This window comes from Ranitomeya variabilis, chromosome 3, assembly GCF_051348905.1.
Source record: "Ranitomeya variabilis isolate aRanVar5 chromosome 3, aRanVar5.hap1, whole genome shotgun sequence".
Classification (NCBI taxonomy): Eukaryota; Metazoa; Chordata; class Amphibia; order Anura; family Dendrobatidae; genus Ranitomeya; species Ranitomeya variabilis.
The window spans coordinates 13,465,000-13,482,461 of NC_135234.1; the positions used below are offsets into that span (position 1 = coordinate 13,465,000).

Below are 17,462 nucleotides of genomic sequence, written 5' to 3' on the forward strand. Positions count from 1 at the left end.
TTTCTATACAGCGGTCTCGCTCAGTCAGGAGCGCTGCAGACAATCCGTGTATTGTGGTTATACAGCTGTGTCTGCGCCAGAGAGACATTAGAGCCAGTGCAGATGCACAAAGCACAGCCGATGTCTATGTGAACAAGCGTAAAAAGGCAATAAAGAAAACAAAGTGAAGCAGCGACACACAGGAGAGCGGGAGAGCACGGGGTATGGAGGAAAGGACATAACTACAGGTGGCTTCATACACCGACAACAGCACAGGCAGAGAGCCGAGACACAAAACTCCATCTACTGAAGAGGCCGGATCATCCGCATCCATCAACGAGCAGCTCTCCCCCAATCCGAGAACAAATCATAATATATGATATAAACTAAATCTAAATAAACATCTATACTTTACAGAGCAGAGCCAGTTACACCCTGTATTATACTGCAGAGCTGCACTCACTATTCTGCTGGTGCAGTCACTGTGTACATACATTACATTACTGATCCTGAGTTACATCCTGTATTATACTCCAGAGCTGCACTCACTATTCTGCTGGTGCAGTCACTATGTACATACATTACATTACTGATCCTGAGTTACATCCTGTATTATACCCCAGAGCTGCACTCACTATTCTGCTGGTGCAGTCACTGTATACATTACATTACTGATCCTGAGTTACATCCTGTATTATACTCCAGAGCTGCACTCACTATTCTGCTGGTGCAGTCACTATGTACATACATTACATTACTGATCCTGAGTTACATCCTGTATTATACTCCAGAGCTGCACTCACTATTCTGCTGGTGCAGTCACTATGTACATACATTACATTACTGATCCTGAGTTACCTCCTGTATTATACTCCAGAGCTGCACTCACTATCCTGCTGGTGCAGTCACTGTGTACATACATTACTGATCCTGAGTTACATCCTGTATTATACTGCAGAGCTGCACTCACTATCCTGCTGGTGCAGTCACTGTGTACATACATTACTGATCCTGAGTTACATCCTGTATTATACCCCAGAGCTGCACTCACTATTCTGCTGGTGCAGTCACTGTGTACATACATTACTGATCCTGAGTTACATCCTGTATTATACCCCAGAGCTGCACTCACTATTCTGCTGGTGCAGTCACTGTGTACATACATTACTGATCCTGAGTTACATCCTGTATTATACCCCAGAGCAGCACTCACTATTCTGCTGGTGCAGTCACTGAGTACATACATTACATTACTGAGCCTGAGTTACATCCTGTATTATACCCCAGAGCTGCACTCACTATTCTGCTGGTGCAGTCACTGTGTACATACATTACATTACTGATCCTGAGTTACCTCCTGTATTATACTCCAGAGCTGCACTCACTATTCTGCTGGTGCAGTCACTGTGTACATACATTACATTACTGATCCTGAGTTACATCCTGTATTATACTCCAGAGCTGCACTCACTATTCTGCTGGTGCAGTCACTGCACAGTGAATAATTAGGGATCGTTTGCAGAAACGTTCTTTATGTTTCTTTTTCTAGTGAATTAGTAAGTTTACAGTCGATGCTTCCCGCTCTGGAGTGCGGAGCTGCAGATGATGGAGGTTGTGCTTCCTCCTCACATTTCTCGGTTCATAGTGAAGTCGGGGAGGAGTTCGGCCACCCTCTTCCTCAGCGCGTCCCTTCGCTCCTCCTGTAGTCTCAGCGCTCTCATCTCCTCTGGGAGCCGTCTCCACGTTCTGAGCGCGCTCAGGAGGATCCTCCTGGAGGACAGTGCAGTGCAGTAATGAAGATTTGTCTATACCCCGCTGTGGCGTCCCCTGCTGGGCGCACAGTGCAGCTTTTGTGATCTGCACCCACCTTTGGTTGTGCTCTGCTGCCGTCCTCTGCTTCTCCCACGTGGCCATCTTCTCCTCCTGTGCCACGTTCAGCCAGGACAGGAACGTCCGTCTCTGGAGATTCGCCCTGTGGCGCCGCACTGCTCTCTCCTCCTGGACGGACAGGTAGTCCTTATACTGGAAGATGGAGGCATGCATTACTATGGTCCCTGTGACAGTGATGTGAACTCTGCTACATCTACAACGGAACCGAGCAGGATCTCCTGAATTGCCGTCATCTTTGCTAGGAGTTAAGGGACAGTCCACTGGTGAGGAGTTCTGCATGGGACACGGAGCATTACCTTCCTGCCTGGTTGCTCGAGGTCCTCTCCCGTAAGCTGGGTTCACATTGCGTTGGCGCAGTCTGCGGACTGCAACAACGCTAGTGCCTTTTACAGATCGCGTTATGCGATGGCACAGATGCTCCACCTACGCTATAGGTGCGGGACCCGGAAACGCTGCAGACCGCGTCCGAGGGTCTGTCGCAGAATGATGGCACATCGCTAACACATGCCGATGATGATTATAACATGCGTTAGCGATGAGCTACATAATGGCAGTCAATGGGTGCGCTAACGCATCGCTACATAGCGTTAGTGCCGCTGTGTAACGGATGACGTCCGCACGTTGCCATTGATGCAATGTGAAGCCTGCCTTAGTGTTGGATGTCCAGGAAATCCTCGTTAGAAATGGGCGAACCCAAACTTTAAAGTTCAGCGTCCACACAGAACACCTACTGTCCAAGCATGGACACCGAAAACAGACTTCACCAGGAAGTCCCCATTACTGTTCGGGTTCGGTGCATGACAACGCACCAAACACTGCTTCTGATCGGCAGTAAAATCATCACCGCCAGTCAGACAGCAGTGGTTCAAAAGACAGCAAGAGCAGCTCTGATCGGAGGTATAAAGATTACCTCCAGTCATTGGTGGCGGCTGATGGGACTACTACTCCCATCAGCAAACGCCTGCTGCTGCTAATAACAGCGAGAGCTGGAGTGGCTGATAGGAGTATTCATCAGCCAGCATCTGCGCTCTAAATAAATAATTAAAAAACGCTGTTGGTTCCCCTGTATTTTTGATAACCAGTCAGGCAAAACTTTATTCTGGCTGTGTCTTTATTTACCATATAACTAAAGACACCTCTCCATTACTAATCTATGGGCTTGATGTAACCTGCCAATATAAAGGTGACATCACCCCCATAAATATAAACCCCACTTGCCACCGCTCCAAGGCAAGTGGGAAGAGCCGGGCAAAGCTCCAGAATTGGTGCATTTAATAGATGTGCCTTTTCTGGGTGGCTGCGGGCTGCTCTTTTTAGGCTGGGGGGACACTATCCATGGCCCCTTACCAGCCTAAGAATACCAGCTGTCTGCTTTAGCAAGGCTGGTTGTTAAAAAAAAAAAAAAAGGGGGAACACGTTTTTTTTTTCAAATTATTTATTTAAATAATTTAAAAATAAGGCATGGGGACCCCTCTATTCTTGATAACCAGCCTTGTTGAAGCTGACAGTTGAGGGTTGCAGCCCCCAGCTGTGAGTTTTGCCTGGCTGGTTATAGAAAATACAGGGGAACCCACGCCGCGTTTTTTAAAATTATTTATTTACAGCGCAGGAGCGGCAGATGAATACTCCCATCAGCCACTCCTGCTCTCACTGTTATTAGCGGCAGCAGGCGTTGGCTGGTGGGAGCAGTAGTCCCATCAGCTGACCCCAGTGACCGGAGGTAAATGTTATACCTCCGATCACAGCTGCGCGCTCCCGCTGTCTTTTCACAGTGTGTGAGCTGCGGCTCTCTGACCAGCGGTGACGATTTTAATGCCAATTAGGAGCGGTGTGTGCCACGCTGTCCGGCACATGACAGTATGGCAAACACTGGCTGTTCGGCCCCCCCATTCAAGTGAATGGGGTCCGGGTACTGTTCCGGCACCCGAACATGAACTTTTTGTAACTTTTTTGACCATCCAGGTATCCGCCCATCTCTAATCCTCATGCTGCCATAAGCGAAGGGGCACAACTCACCTTCAGCCAGTGCCGGAAGATTCTCCGTAAGAGTAAGGTGGTGTGCAGCTGCTCCGCCCGCCGGACCTTCTCGGACAGGAGCTCCCTCGCTGCTTGTGACCAGCCCAGGAGGCCGCGTCTCAGGAGCGCCAGACAGTGATGAGACTCTGCTCGCTGTACAGGAGGAAGGTGGAATACAAGAGGTCAGAGGATTAGGAGAAAAGATGGTCGGGATTAGAAACAGTCAGTAAGCCTGTGAACAGCCGAGCTCCTGAAATGCAGAGAAGATACATCACTTATCTGTATGCAAATCTCCACGGGGACAGTGAACAAGTAAGACGTCCTGGGAGATTGCAGCTCTGAAGCCATTAATGCAGCAGTTATAGTGTACACAGAGCAGAGGGTTCGTCACTCTATATTACACTATGATGTCCGAGCTGCAGAACCCACACCGTAGAAAAAGATGACATGTCCACCACCTGTGACACCGCCGCCGGGTGCTGTGCCGTTACCTCCGCGTTCTGCCTGCGCTGCACCAGCAGCTTCCTCCAGGGCTCCAGGCCGCAGGACCGCAGCAGACGCTGCTCATTGTGCCGCTCCGCTCTCCGCAGCAGCTCCTCTTCTTTCTGCAGCCGCCTTTGCTTCTCCTCTTCTTTCTGGCAAATCAAATGATCAGGATGAGCGGCCAGCAACATGGCGGCTGTGCGGTGCGTGTCCCGATCAGGCGGTGGCCCCGGTGCAGGGGGAAACACTACCTGTCTCTGCAGCCTCTTCTCCTCCCTCTTCTTCTCCAGCTGCGCCTCCTTCTCCGCTAACTCCATCTGCAGCCTCCGCTCCTCTGCTGCCCGCAGCTCTGCCTGTAGGTGAGGAGGAGGGAGACGTAGTGTCATCTAGGGCCACATTCACACATCCGTGGTGTACCATGGAGCAGTCAAATATGGACGACACGCAGAAGCACAATGTCCGCTGTCAGCCGAGGCTCACGGATCCCCAAACACTTGGGACGAGCCCTTACATCTGGAGTGTGAGCGGCTCAGTGACCTCTGTGGGCCGTGCGCTGTCCTATACAGCGGTGTGACTGCCGCCTTACAGGTATATGTGGAGACCCGGGAATTGTAAGGTCCCTCACCAGCTTCTCCTCCTCCCGTCTCCTCCTCATCTCCTCCAGTAATCGCCTCCTTTCTGCTCGCTGCACCGCTCTCTCCTCCATGGCTGCAATGAGAAAGTAGGAAAAAATCAATGGAAATGATAATCACAAGAAAGCCACTTCCGAAAGTGGTCATCATTGCCCCTTGTCACGGATCCCACCGTGCTGCCACCAATATGTCACGGTTCACGGGGAAGATACCTTTATCATCCCCACCACTCACACCAATTTGTCACGAACCTGGGTTGTTTGGTTGCCCCTGGTTCCTTCTGAAGGGGATTTATCTATATCTCAGTTCCAGTTTGGAACGTGCAGTTCTCTGGCGCCCCCCTTACCCTCAGGTCAGATTAGGTACTGCACCTAGGGTAATTAGTCAACAGAAAGACTACCTGCTATGTACTGGCTATTGGGCACGCTGCAGCGAGGGCGATAAAACTACTCCCACTCAGGTAGGAACAATAATTATCAACGCCGCCATCGCTACAAAGCCTCCCAACCACACAGGACAAAGTATGCTGCCACCAGCTCCAATTTCCTAGGATAAACGGATCCAAAGCCAACCCAGATCAGTAGCGTAATTCACTTCAGAGGACGAGACAGTTCGTTTAGAGCTAGTTTACAAGCTAGTAATTTTATATTTTACTCCAAAAAAGGTAGGCAGTGTTTACAAGGTATAAAAAGATATTATAAAAGAAGACAAAATCATGTGTACAATACAATTACAAATAAAAGAAGGATTAAAAAAAAACACTTACATAGTGTTCAGATTATTTAATCTCCTGTTTGCCCATGTGCTCAGGAGATACATCAAGATGCATGTCACATCTGTAGAGAAGCTGGACCCCGGGCAAAAAGACACTGCAAGAATGCTGTCTCACGAAGTTATTTCCTAGTCTAAAACCAAAGCCCTCCCCCTGTGGTGACCTCACTTAGAGGCTGGATACTCCCCTGTCTTAGCAGTATGAAAACTATTTTTATGTCTAGCTCGCTATATGAATCTTGTATACAAAATACACCAGGATCACGAGGTGCGCCACAATGGGGAGATTTTTTTAAGTGTAAACAGGGGGCCATTACCTGAGCTGCTTACTGAGAAATTCGCACTTTGCCCTCGTTCCGTTTAGCTGCCAGCGCTTTCAGTGAGTGATAGATCTATCGATGGACATCCGGAATGTATAATTCTTATATCCCTAGTCCGGATCGGTGCCCATATATATACCCTTGAAAGAACAATACTGTAGAAGCGCATGGTTCCTATATACCAGTTTCAACCAGTACCAGTTGGGAGGGGGAATGAGTAGTGTTCACAGAGTATGGTATTTTGTAGCGTAGCTATAACCTGTTCAGTGGGGAGGGCTGCTACACATTGGTATCAAGTTTCACAGAGTATCTGCCATCAGCCATAGGGCTTTGTTTCTGTATCAGCGAATGCATTGTGTTAGAAAGAGGGGGGGGGGGGGAATCTGCAGCGTGTCTGTGCCATGGTACCTTCTAGAACTAAACTCACATTATGGCATTTTTCATTATCGTGACACCCCTCGCTGTGAGCAATTGTGATATCGCGCACCATCCCTCCAAGTCAGCAACCGCGCCTCCTCCCTCGTCACCAATTGCGCGTCTTCCCTCCCCGTCAGCAACCGCGCGTCCTCCCTCCCCGTCAGCAACCGCGCGTCCTCCCTCCCCGTCAGCAACCGCGCGTCCTCCCTCCCCGTCAACAACCGCAAAACCGGGCGTCCTCTCTCTCCGTGAGGTATTGTGACCCATCCTCCCCCACGTAGCGGTATTTGCCCCGTTCAGGTCCCTCCAGGCCTCTGGTTCATACCAGTCACTGCAGGATGAGGGGTGGAGGATCCATTTCTCCTGGGCGTGGTGCTCTGCGGAGGGCTTGTATTGGGCCGTTCCGATGGTTTAGATGACAGCGGCAATCTATGGAGAAAAAATCCAGACAGGACACATATGAGCAGCAGTGGTGTCCACATTGGGGGCGACACCCAGCTTTCCTGGAGTCCTGAAGGACACATCATCTAGTTATGTAGAAATATTCAACATAATTGCAGCCGTTTATGTCGCCCAGCTGTGCCGGATATAAAACCACGGCTCTTTTATAGAGCAGCGCTGAATATGAGGTTTGGTACCTGGGAGGCGTCTCACGGCTCGGGGTCGGAGGCGCGCTGCCCGTCCGGTGGGTGACCCTGGCAGGGACGCTGCGCCCGGACAGCTCTGCAGTCACAGCGGTGGCGTTCTTGGCTTCCCGCTGGGCGATCATCAGTCTCTGGTTCTCCATTAGTCCCAGGATCATCTCCTTCTGCTCCTGCAGCTGCCGCCTCTGCTCCTCGATCAGATTCTGCTGGAAGGTGTGACGGTTCTCAAAGTTTTCCCCGTACGGGGGGATCTTCCTGTGGTGGCCGGACCCCTGGGGGGCGCTGCGATGCTGCAGGCGATGCTGCTGCAGCTCCTCAGGAGTGAGGGACGCATGCTGCAGAGTGACTTGCCAGGCGTGTCGGGGACCAGCCGTCAGCTTCTCTGCACCCGTCTTGTGGGATGTGATGGGAGCCTTGGTCTTGGCGCTTCTGCTCGTCTCCACCTACAAAGAGACAATGTCTTACTATGAGACTGAAAGATTTCAGCTCTGAGGGAAGTCAAAGCTGAGCTGAAATAACGCAGAGCAGTCTCCGCACCCGCAGTGCAGCTTCAGATGAACGGACCCGATTACTGGACACTGGTGACAGGAGGAGTTACCTGAGTCTTGGAGGCCTCGTGGCTGCTGACAGTCACCCCTGTCTGATCTTGGTTGCTCTGTCTCCGGCCCCCGACCGATGAGGCTGCATCCAGGAGAGCCGCCATCTTCCTCTTAGTCTCCTCTTTCTGCGCTTCCAGCTCTCGCTTCTCCTTTTCGCCTCGACACCAGAGCTGCCACTCAGCCAGGCAGCGGCGCAGGAGGCGGTAGCTGTAGCACTCGGCGGCAGCCTGCAGTTTCCTGCGGTCAGTGAGTAAGAGCACCCAGGACATAGATGAGAGCAGTGATACAAGGATGTGCCCCCACTCATCCGTGTCCTCCCTGGGTCACGCACCGGTTCTGATCCCTCAGGTCCTTCTCCATCTGCCGGGTCTCCCGCTCCATCTTTCCTGACCACATGTGGTCCCTCCAGGCCCGGAACGTCCTCAGCTGAAGCCTCCAGTCGGCCAGGGCCCGGGCCTTCCCCATCTTCACCCTGCGCTCCAGGACCAGCTTGTACCAGGCTGAGAAGTGATTCTGAAGACACTGCCGAGACGTGAGCACAAGAATCAGCTCAGCGTGGGGGACGAGACCCCGTGATCCTGGGATAATGACCCCACTGACGTGATTAGGGGGCGCCGGGGTCCGGGGAGAGCCGCCTATAATCAGCACAATAATTACAATTGTTCCCCAGCCCCTTCCTGTTCCGTAACTGAAGTGGCCGATAACAGGGAACAAAAGAATGCTTTCCATGCCCTAGGCAGTCCCCCCCCCAGCATAAAGTGGCAGATAACAGGGAGCAATAGATAACTTGCCGCGGCCGCTCTCACCCTGTGGTTTTCGGCGTAGATCTGATGAAGCAGCTCCTGGATCTTCCCCCGTTTCGCCAGTCTCCTCTCCGGCTCCTGAGACGCTGGCTGCACTGGCTCCTTCTTCTGCAGCTCATTCCTCTTCACCTCTCTACAAAGACAAGAAAGCATATATACATATCTAATGTGCCCCTCAGGAGTCTAGGAGAGCTGGGTGAAGCCTGTGGCTAGATGTCATGTATGGCGGCTGTCAGTATGGAGTAGTGTCATGGCGGTCGCCCCTTACGCTCGCCTCGCCTCCTCCATCACTCTCCGGCGCGCGCCCATCTCTTTGCGCAGTTTCACCATCTCTCTCTGGATCTCCTCCTCCTCCTTCTTGGCCTTCAGCGCTTTCTGCTTGTTCTCCTCCTGCAGCAGCGTCTGCGCCTCTGACAGAGCCGACTTCTTCAGCGCCAGCTCCTGCCTCCGCCGCTCCGTCTCCCTCTGCCGCCGCGCCCGGTTCTCCTTCACCTGCGCAAATCACGCGACATCTTGTTATAATTCTGTATGTGGGAAGGCTGTTTATCACATGAACTGAACCTCTACAATGCAAGATTTACCGAGCAGCGCTGCAGTGTAAAGCACAGAGGAGGGACAGATGAAGAGCTTAGATCCAAATGGGAGGTGGATCTTAGACTTCCTTAAACTCCCAACAAACAATGCATCTAAGCTGGAGTCGCTAATTATAAAGCAAAGCTGCAGTGTAAAGCATGGATCAAAGGAACGTCCGCTACTCAATGGGGTAGAAGCCAATACTATAAAGGGGGACATTTTGGGGACTCATTTGTGTGATTTTTCACTCCACCTGTTGGTGTCTCAATTCCATGGTGATTCTCAGGTCTTTTTGCTTTGTGTTCGTTATTTTCTCACTCTTCAGACTTTCCAATATCCCAGAATCCGCCACTTCCTTCTGTAAAAGTGTCTGCAGGAAATCCTGAGTGTTTGCGCTCTCTGTTTCTTTCTCCAGATAATTATAGAGATCTGCTAGACAAAGTAAATAAATTGTGTAACGCTTATTACTAGTCCTAGAGGTCTCTGACCGTGTGCAGCTAGCCAAAACAAAGAAGGACTATGGCGGATGCGCTGGGATGTGGATGGCAGCAGTGTGTTCCTTCCCTAGTCAGGCCCACATAAAAAAAATAACATTAACACTGTATATATGGAAGATGTGAGCAAAGGGATGAGGACAGACCCCATTATGGTGCCCAAAAATACTACATGGCCTTGTATTGTGCAGCTAGCCAACATAGGGAAAGACTATAGCAGCAGCCGGCAATGGCACTAGGCTGTGGATGGATTCTGTGTGCTGCTATGTATCTCCCTTACACAGCCCCACAAAAACACATAAAAAAATCACTGTATAGAAGACATTAAGGGGTGAGGTTAGACCCCCTTTATAATCCCTAATATACATAGTTTATCACATTGTCTAGCTAGGCACAAGACATCCTGTGGGTTGCTGATGACTTCTGTGTGCTGTTATGCGCCATGTGTTGAGAGGTTAGGTTAGACCCCATTACGGTACCCCAATATTATATATATATATATATATATATATATATATATATATATATATATATATATATACACAATATAATTTCCCTCATCATCCTACCGTCAAACCTGCTATACTTGATGAACTCTGGAGGAGACGGTCTTGATGGCTCCATAATGTCCACTTCGGGATCAGCGTCATCATCGCTCGCAAGCTCTACTTTCAGCTTATTGCTCAACCACCCGCTCAGCAGATCCTGGGCTGAAGAGTTAAATATTAAAGTCACCAAAGTACATCCCCGCCATCCATTGTTATATGATCCTCCTTTCCTTGTACAGTGTAGAAAGAAACGGTGCTGCTGCTTGGAAACCTCCATTAAGCTGCTGTTTGTGGAGATTATAAATGAATAATTACTCTAACAATGGCCGGTGAGACCACCAGGAAAAGCTGCCCCCATGAACACTGGCCAAACATTCTGATTGAACCATATCTCCATTGGATATTTCTCTGCTCATTCACAGCAAGACAATAATAAATCATAAAAGGACTAATAGAAACACAAAATAAAACCAAAAGATGCTTCAACGGCAGCAGCATGCTGATGGTTCCCAAACCAAGGAAAAGAAATAAAAACAGAGCAACAAGCCGTAATGTCCGTACACCTCTGATCCTTGTCTCCTCCAGGGACGTTACCTTCAGTGTAAGCGTCGTCGTGGTCGTGCAGCTGATCTACTGACTGCAGGGTCAGCGATGAGTGCGGGGGTCTCTGGGCACGTTGGGTGGGCTTCTTGGGTGAAAACACTTCAGATACAGCAAATTCTGATGCCTGCTCCACCCGCTATACAGGAGAAGTGATAATCAGCAAAGGACGAGCTTCAGCACATCAGACACAAGATGGGGGTCTCATGCGGGCATCACATGGGGAGGCCATTGGGAAGGGTTGTTAATAAATGCAACAAGGGGAGGAAGGGACAGTAACAAATGTAACAGGGTGCAGTAATAAATGTGACACAAGGGGCAGTATTAAATGTGACACTGGGGGCAGTATTAAGTGTGACACGGGGGCTAGTATTAAATGTGACACAAGGGGCAGTAATGTGACACGGGGCAGTATTAAATGTGACAAAGGGGCAGTAATACATGTGACACGGGGCAGTATTAAATGTGACGGGGGCTAGTATTAAATGTGACAAAGGGGCAGTAATAAACAACACAAAGTTACAGGATACTGTGTGCTGTAGTGCGCCTGTGTGTCCAGCAGGTGGCGCTCACCACCAGGTTATTTTCTCACCCGCTGTAACGATCTGCATACACAATAATCTGCTTTGATTGCTGGGTTTTTGTTGGTTTTTTTTTTGTATTTTCCTCTTTTTATTAGGCATCTTTGGTGCAGATTTCATACAATTTTGTTGTTTCTGTTTCGATTTTTTCTGCGTTTTTTCTTCCCTCCCCCACCTTCCCCATAGAAGCCTCAGGAGAAACCCGCACAGTTCAGTCTCTCCGACACTTTGCTTGAACTGTCAAACGCAGAAAACAGTTCAGCGTCTGCGCAATGTGTGAACAGTATCTGGATGAGAACCTGGCGGCCGTTATGTGGCCCCGGGGAGCCGGTCCCAGATTAGAGGCTGCAGCGCTCCCATTATATAGTGAATATATACACAGGGCAGACAGGAGTATACAGCAGCACAATCTATATACACAGGGAAAAGATGGAAGTGTATCATCTGCATCCGAGCCTCTGCTGTATCTGAGCCTGCAGGGTCCGTACCTTAATCCAGTGCTCCACATTATCATAGTCAAAGGCCGCCTGCAGAAACAAGATCAGATCACCATGGGATCAACAGTGTATCCAAGCCTATTCTGTGTGATACTGACTGCTGAGCCGTGTATCTAATCCTATCCTGTGTGATACTGACTGCTGAGCCGTGTATCTAATCCTCTCCTGTGTGATACTGTCTGCTGACGTGTGCATCTAATCCTATCCTGTGTGATACTGCCTGCTGAGCCGTGTATCTAATCCTATCCTGTGTGATACTGACTGCTGAGCCGTGTATCTAATCCTCTCCTGTGTGATACTGTCTGCTGAGCCGTGTATCTAATCCTCTCCTGTGTGATACTGTCTGCTGAGCTGTGTATCTAATCCTCTCGTGTGATACTGTCTGCTGAGCCGTGTATCTAATCCTCTCCTGTGTGATACTGACTGCTGAGCCGTGTATCTAATCCTCTCCTGTGTGATACTGACTGCTGAGCTGTGTATCTAATCCTATCCTGTGTGATACTGACTGCTGAGCTGTGTATCTAATCCTATCCTGTGTGATACTGACTGCTGAGCCGTGTATCTAATCCTCTCCTGTGTGATACTGTCTGCTGACGTGTGCATCTAATCCTATCCTGTGTGATACTGCCTGCTGAGCCGTGTATCTAATCCTATCCTGTGTGATACTGACTGCTGAGCCGTGTATCTAATCCTCTCCTGTGTGATACTGTCTGCTGAGCCGTGTATCTAATCCTCTCCTGTGTGATACTGTCTGCTGAGCTGTGTATCTAATCCTCTCGTGTGATACTGTCTGCTGAGCCGTGTATCTAATCCTCTCCTGTGTGATACTGACTGCTGAGCCGTGTATCTAATCCTCTCCTGTGTGATACTGACTGCTGAGCCGTGTATCTAATCCTCTCCTGTGTGATACTGACTGCTGAGCCGTGTATCTAATCCTCTCCTGTGTGATACTGTCTGCTGAGCCGTGTATCTAATCCTCTCCTGTGTGATACTGTCTGCTGACGTGTGCATCTAATCCTATCCTGTGTGATACTGACTGCTGAGCCGTGTATCTAATCCTATCCTGTGTGATACTGACTGCTGAGCCGTGTATCTAATCCTCTCCTGTGTGATACTGTCTGCTGAGCCGTGTATCTAATCCTCTCCTGTGTGATACTGTCTGCTGAGCTGTGTATCTAATCCTCTCGTGTGATACTGTCTGCTGAGCCGTGTATCTAATCCTCTCCTGTGTGATACTGACTGCTGAGCCGTGTATCTAATCCTCTCCTGTGTGATACTGACTGCTGAGCCGTGTATCTAATCCTCTCCTGTGTGATACTGTCTGCTGAGCCGTGTATCTAATCCTCTCCTGTGTGATACTGTCTGCTGAGCCGTGTATCTAATCCTCTCCTGTGTGATACTGACTGCTGAGCCGTGTATCTAATCCTCTCCTGTGTGATACTGACTGCTGAGCCGTGTATCTAATCCTCTCCTGTGTGATACTGTCTGCTGAGCCGTGTATCTAATCCTATCCTGTGTGATACTGACTGCTGAGCTGTGTATCTAATCCTATCCTGTGTGATACTGACTGCTGGGCTGTGTATCTAATCCTATCCTGTGTGATACTGTCTGCTGAGCTGTGTATCTAATCCTCTCCTGTGTGATACTGTCTGCTGAGCCGTGTATCTAATCCTCTCCTGTGTGATACTGACTGCTGAGCCGTGTATCTAATCCTATCCTGTGTGATACTGTCTGCTGAGCCGTGTATCTAATCCTCTCCTGTGTGATACTGACTGCTGAGCCGTGTATCTAATCCTATCCTGTGTGATACTGACTGCTGAGCTGTCTATCTAATCCTATCCTGTGTGATACTGACTGCTGAGCTGTGTATCTAATCTTCTCCTGTGTGATACTGTCTGCTGAGCCGTGTATCTAATCCTCTCCTGTGTGATACTGACTGCTGAGCCGTGTATCTAATCCTCTCCTGTGTGATACTGACTGCTGAGCCGTGTATCTAATCCTCTCCTGTGTGATACTGTCTGCTGAGCTGTGTATCTAATCCTCTCCTGTGTGATACTGTCTGCTGAGCCGTGTATCTAATCCTCTCCTGTGTGATACTGACTGCTGAGCCGTGTATCTAATCCTCTCCTGTGTGATACTGACTGCTGAGCTGTGTATCTAATCCTCTCCTGTGTGATACTGACTGCTGAGCTGTGTATCTAATCCTCTCCTGTGTGATTCTGACTGCTAAACTGTGTATCTAATCCTCTCCTGTGTGATACTGACTGCTGAGCTGTGTATCTAATCCTCTCCTGTGTGATACTGACTGCTGAGCTGTGTATCTAATCTCCTGTGTGATACTGTCTGCTGAGCTGTGTATCTAATCCTATCCTGTGTGATACTGACTGCTGAGCTGTGTATCTAATCTTCTCTTGTGTGATACTGTCTGCTGAGCTGTGTATCTAATCCTCTCCTGTGTGATACTGTCTGCTGAGCCGTGTATCTAATCCTATCCTGTGTGATACTGTCTGCTAAGCCCTGTATCTAATCCTATCCTGTGTGATACTGTCTGCTGAGCCGTGTATCTAATCCTCTCCTGTGTGATACTGTCTGCTGAGCCGTGTATCTAATCCTCTCCTGTGTGATACTGTCTGCTGAGCCGTGTATCTAATCCTCTCCTGTGTGATACTGACTGCTGAGCCGTGTATCTAATCCTATCCTGTGTGATACTGACTGCTGAGCCGTGTATCTAATCCTATCCTGTGTGATACTGACTGCTGAGCTGTGTATCTAATCCTCTCCTGTGTGATACTGACTGCTGAGCTGTGTATCTAATCCCATCCTGTGTGATACTGTCTGCTGAGCCGTGTATCTAATCCTATCCTGTGTGATACTGACTGCTGAGCGGTGTATCTAATCCTATCCTGTGTGATACTGACTGCTGAGCTGTGTATCTAATCCTATCCTGTGTGATACTGTCTGCTGAGCCGTGTATCTAATCCTATCCTGTGTGATACTGACTGCTGAGCTGTGTATCTAATCCTATCCTGTGTGATACTGTCTGCTGAGCCGTGTATCTAATCCTCTCCTGTGTGATACTGACTGCTGAGCTGTGTATCTAATCCTATCCTGTGTGATACTGACTGCTGAGCTGTGTATCTAATCCTCTCCTGTGTAATACTGACTGCTGAGCCGTGTATCTAATCCTGTCCTGTGTGATACTGTCTGCTGAGCCGTGTATCTAATCCTATCCTGTGTGATACTGTCTGCTGAGCCGTGTATCTAATCCTATCCTGTGTGATACTGACTGCTGAGCCGTGTATCTAATCCTCTCCTGTGTGATACTGACTGCTGAGCCGTGTATCTAATCCTATCCTGTGTGATACTGACTGCTGAGCTGTGTATCTAATCCTATCCTGTGTGATACTGACTGCTGAGCGGTGTATCTAATCCTATCCTGTGTGATACTGACTGCTGAGCTGTGTATCTAATCCTATCCTGTGTGATACTGACTGCTGAGCTGTGTATCTAATCCTATCCTGTGTGATACTGTCTGCTGAGCCGTGTATCTAATCCTATCCTGTGTGATACTGACTGCTGAGCTGTGTATCTAATCCTATCCTGTGTGATACTGTCTGCTGAGCCGTGTATCTAATCCTCTCCTGTGTGATACTGACTGCTGAGCTGTGTATCTAATCCTCTCCTGTGTGATACTGACTGCTGAGCCGTGTATCTAATCCTATCCTGTGTGATACTGACTGCTGAGCCGTGTATCTAATCCTATCCTGTGTGATACTGACTGCTGAGCCGTGTATCTAATCCTATCCTGTGTGATACTGACTGCTGAGCCGTGTATCTAATCCTCTCCTGTGTGATACTGACTGCTGAGCTGTGTATCTAATCCTATCCTGTGTGATACTGACTGCTGAGCGGTGTATCTAATCCTCCTGTGTGATACTGACTGCTGAGCCGTGTATCTAATCCTCTCCTGTGTGATACTGACTGCTGAGCTGTGTATCTAATCCTATCCTGTGTGATACTGTCTGCTGAGCTGTGTATCTAATCCTATCCTGTGTGATACTGACTGCTGAGCTGTGTATCTAATCCTATCCTGTGTGATACTGACTGCTGAGCGGTGTATCTAATCCTCTCCTGTGTGATACTGCTGAGCTGTATATCTAATCCTCTCCTGTGTGATACTGACTGCTGAGCCGTTTATCTAATCCTATCCTGTGTGATACTGACTGCTGAGCCGTGTATCTAATCCTCTCCTGTGTGATACTGCTGAGCTGTATATCTAATCCTATCCTGTGTGATACTGTCTGCTGAGCTGTGTATCTAATCCTATCCTGTGTGATACTGCTGAGCTGTATATCTAATCCTCTCCTGTGTGATACTGTCTGCTGAGCTGTGTATCTAATCCTCTCCTGTGTGATACTGACTGCTGAGCCGTGTATCTAATCCTCTCCTGTGTGATACTGACTGCTGAGCCGTGTATCTAATCCTCTCCTGTGTGATACTGCTGAGCTGTATATCTAATCCTCTCCTGTGTGATACTGTCTGCTGAGCTGTATATCTAATCCTCTCCTGTGTGATACTGTGCTGAGCTGTGTATCTAATCCTATCCTGTGTGATACTGACTGCTGAGCTGTGTATCTAATCCTCTCCTGTGTGATACTGTGCTGAGCTGTGTATCTAATCCTCTCCTGTGTGATACTGTCTGCTGAGCCGTGTATCTAATCCTCTCCTGTGTGATACTGACTGCTGAGCGGTGTATCTAATCCTCTCCTGTGTGATACTGTGCTGAGCTGTGTATCTAATCCTCTCCTGTGTGATACTGTCTGCTGAGCCGTGTATCTAATCCTCTCCTGTGTGATACTGCTGAGCTGTGGATCTAATCCTCTCCTGTGTGATACTGTGCTGAGCTGTGTATCTAATCCTATCCTGTGTGATACTGACTGCTGAGCTGTGTATCTAATCCTCTCCTGTGTGATACTGACTGCTGAGCTGTGGATCTAATCCTCTCCTGTGTGATACTGTGCTGAGCTGTGTATCTAATCCTCTCCTGTGTGATACCGTCTGCTGAGCTGTGTATCTAATCCTATCCTGTGTGATACTGACTGCTGAGCCGTGTATCTAATCCTCTCCTGTGTGATACTGACTGCTGAGCTGTGTATCTAATCCTCTCCTGTGTGATACTGCTGAGCTGTGTATCTAATCCTCTCCTGTGTGATACTGCTGAGCTGTGGATCTAATCCTGTCACGTGGGATGTATCTAAGCTCGCTGTAGCACGCGGCGGGCAGTGCTCGGCATTAGTAGCAGGGTCTGACCTTCGTCTTGGGGTCGGTGCTCTGCCTCCTCCAGCGGTACAGCTCGGGCTTGCGATTCCCGGCTCTCATGGCGTCTCCGGTCCCCGTCAGTATCCTCCGGTGCACCGGGCTCATCTGCCGGCAGAGGTGCAGAGACGCAGATGCATGCTGGGAGTTGTAGTTGTTCAGCCCCACCCTATAGTTCCCTCAGATAGACGGCAGCGCCTGACTGGACTACAAATCCCGGAAAGCTTCACTTGCAACGGAAGCGTCTAGCTGTTTCCATAGTAACAGTACGCAGAGAACGCAGAGTCACATGACTTGGA

The 17,462-nt window shown here is 49.2% G+C and overlaps 1 protein-coding gene across 4 annotated transcripts; it reads right to left on the minus strand.

Annotated features, from left to right (window-relative positions):
• Positions 1 to 1,464: 1,464 nt before the first annotated feature.
• CCDC191 (coiled-coil domain containing 191) lies at positions 1,465 to 17,407 on the minus strand. Of its 4 annotated transcripts, none has more exons than XM_077293695.1 (17): positions 17,158 to 17,407; positions 11,839 to 11,877; positions 10,764 to 10,908; positions 10,191 to 10,331; positions 9,381 to 9,559; positions 8,823 to 9,046; positions 8,558 to 8,687; positions 8,083 to 8,273; positions 7,751 to 7,988; positions 7,147 to 7,595; positions 6,834 to 6,937; positions 4,994 to 5,076; positions 4,620 to 4,721; positions 4,377 to 4,520; positions 3,886 to 4,038; positions 1,847 to 2,001; positions 1,465 to 1,749 (listed from the first exon to the last, which is right to left on the minus strand). In XM_077293695.1, exons 1-17 carry the CDS (start codon positions 17,269 to 17,271, stop codon positions 1,605 to 1,607), a joined length of 2,736 nt encoding a protein of 911 aa, XP_077149810.1. In that variant the 5' UTR covers positions 17,272 to 17,407; the 3' UTR covers positions 1,465 to 1,604. The 4 variants fall into 4 exon arrangements, with proteins under 4 accessions (XP_077149810.1, XP_077149811.1, XP_077149813.1 ...); XM_077293696.1 differs by having other exon boundaries at positions 9,381 to 9,556; positions 17,158 to 17,406; XM_077293698.1 differs by lacking the exons at positions 11,839 to 11,877; positions 17,158 to 17,407 and having other exon boundaries at positions 9,381 to 9,556; positions 10,199 to 10,331; positions 10,764 to 10,902.
• Positions 17,408 to 17,462: the final 55 nt, after the last annotated feature.

Excerpts from the sequence above, each read along its gene's own strand:
- CCDC191 (XM_077293695.1), bottom strand. The coding sequence starts at position 17,271 with ATGAGCCCGGTGCACCGGAGGATACTGACGGGGACCGGAGACGCCATG. Across the intron at positions 9,560-10,190 it reads CAAGTATAGCAGGTTTGACG|CAGATCTCTATAATTATCTG; the intron begins GTAGGATGATGA and ends TACTTTGTCTAG. Across the intron at positions 4,039-4,376 it reads AGCGCAGGCAGAACGCGGAG|CGAGCAGAGTCTCATCACTG; the intron begins GTAACGGCACAG and ends CCTCCTGTACAG.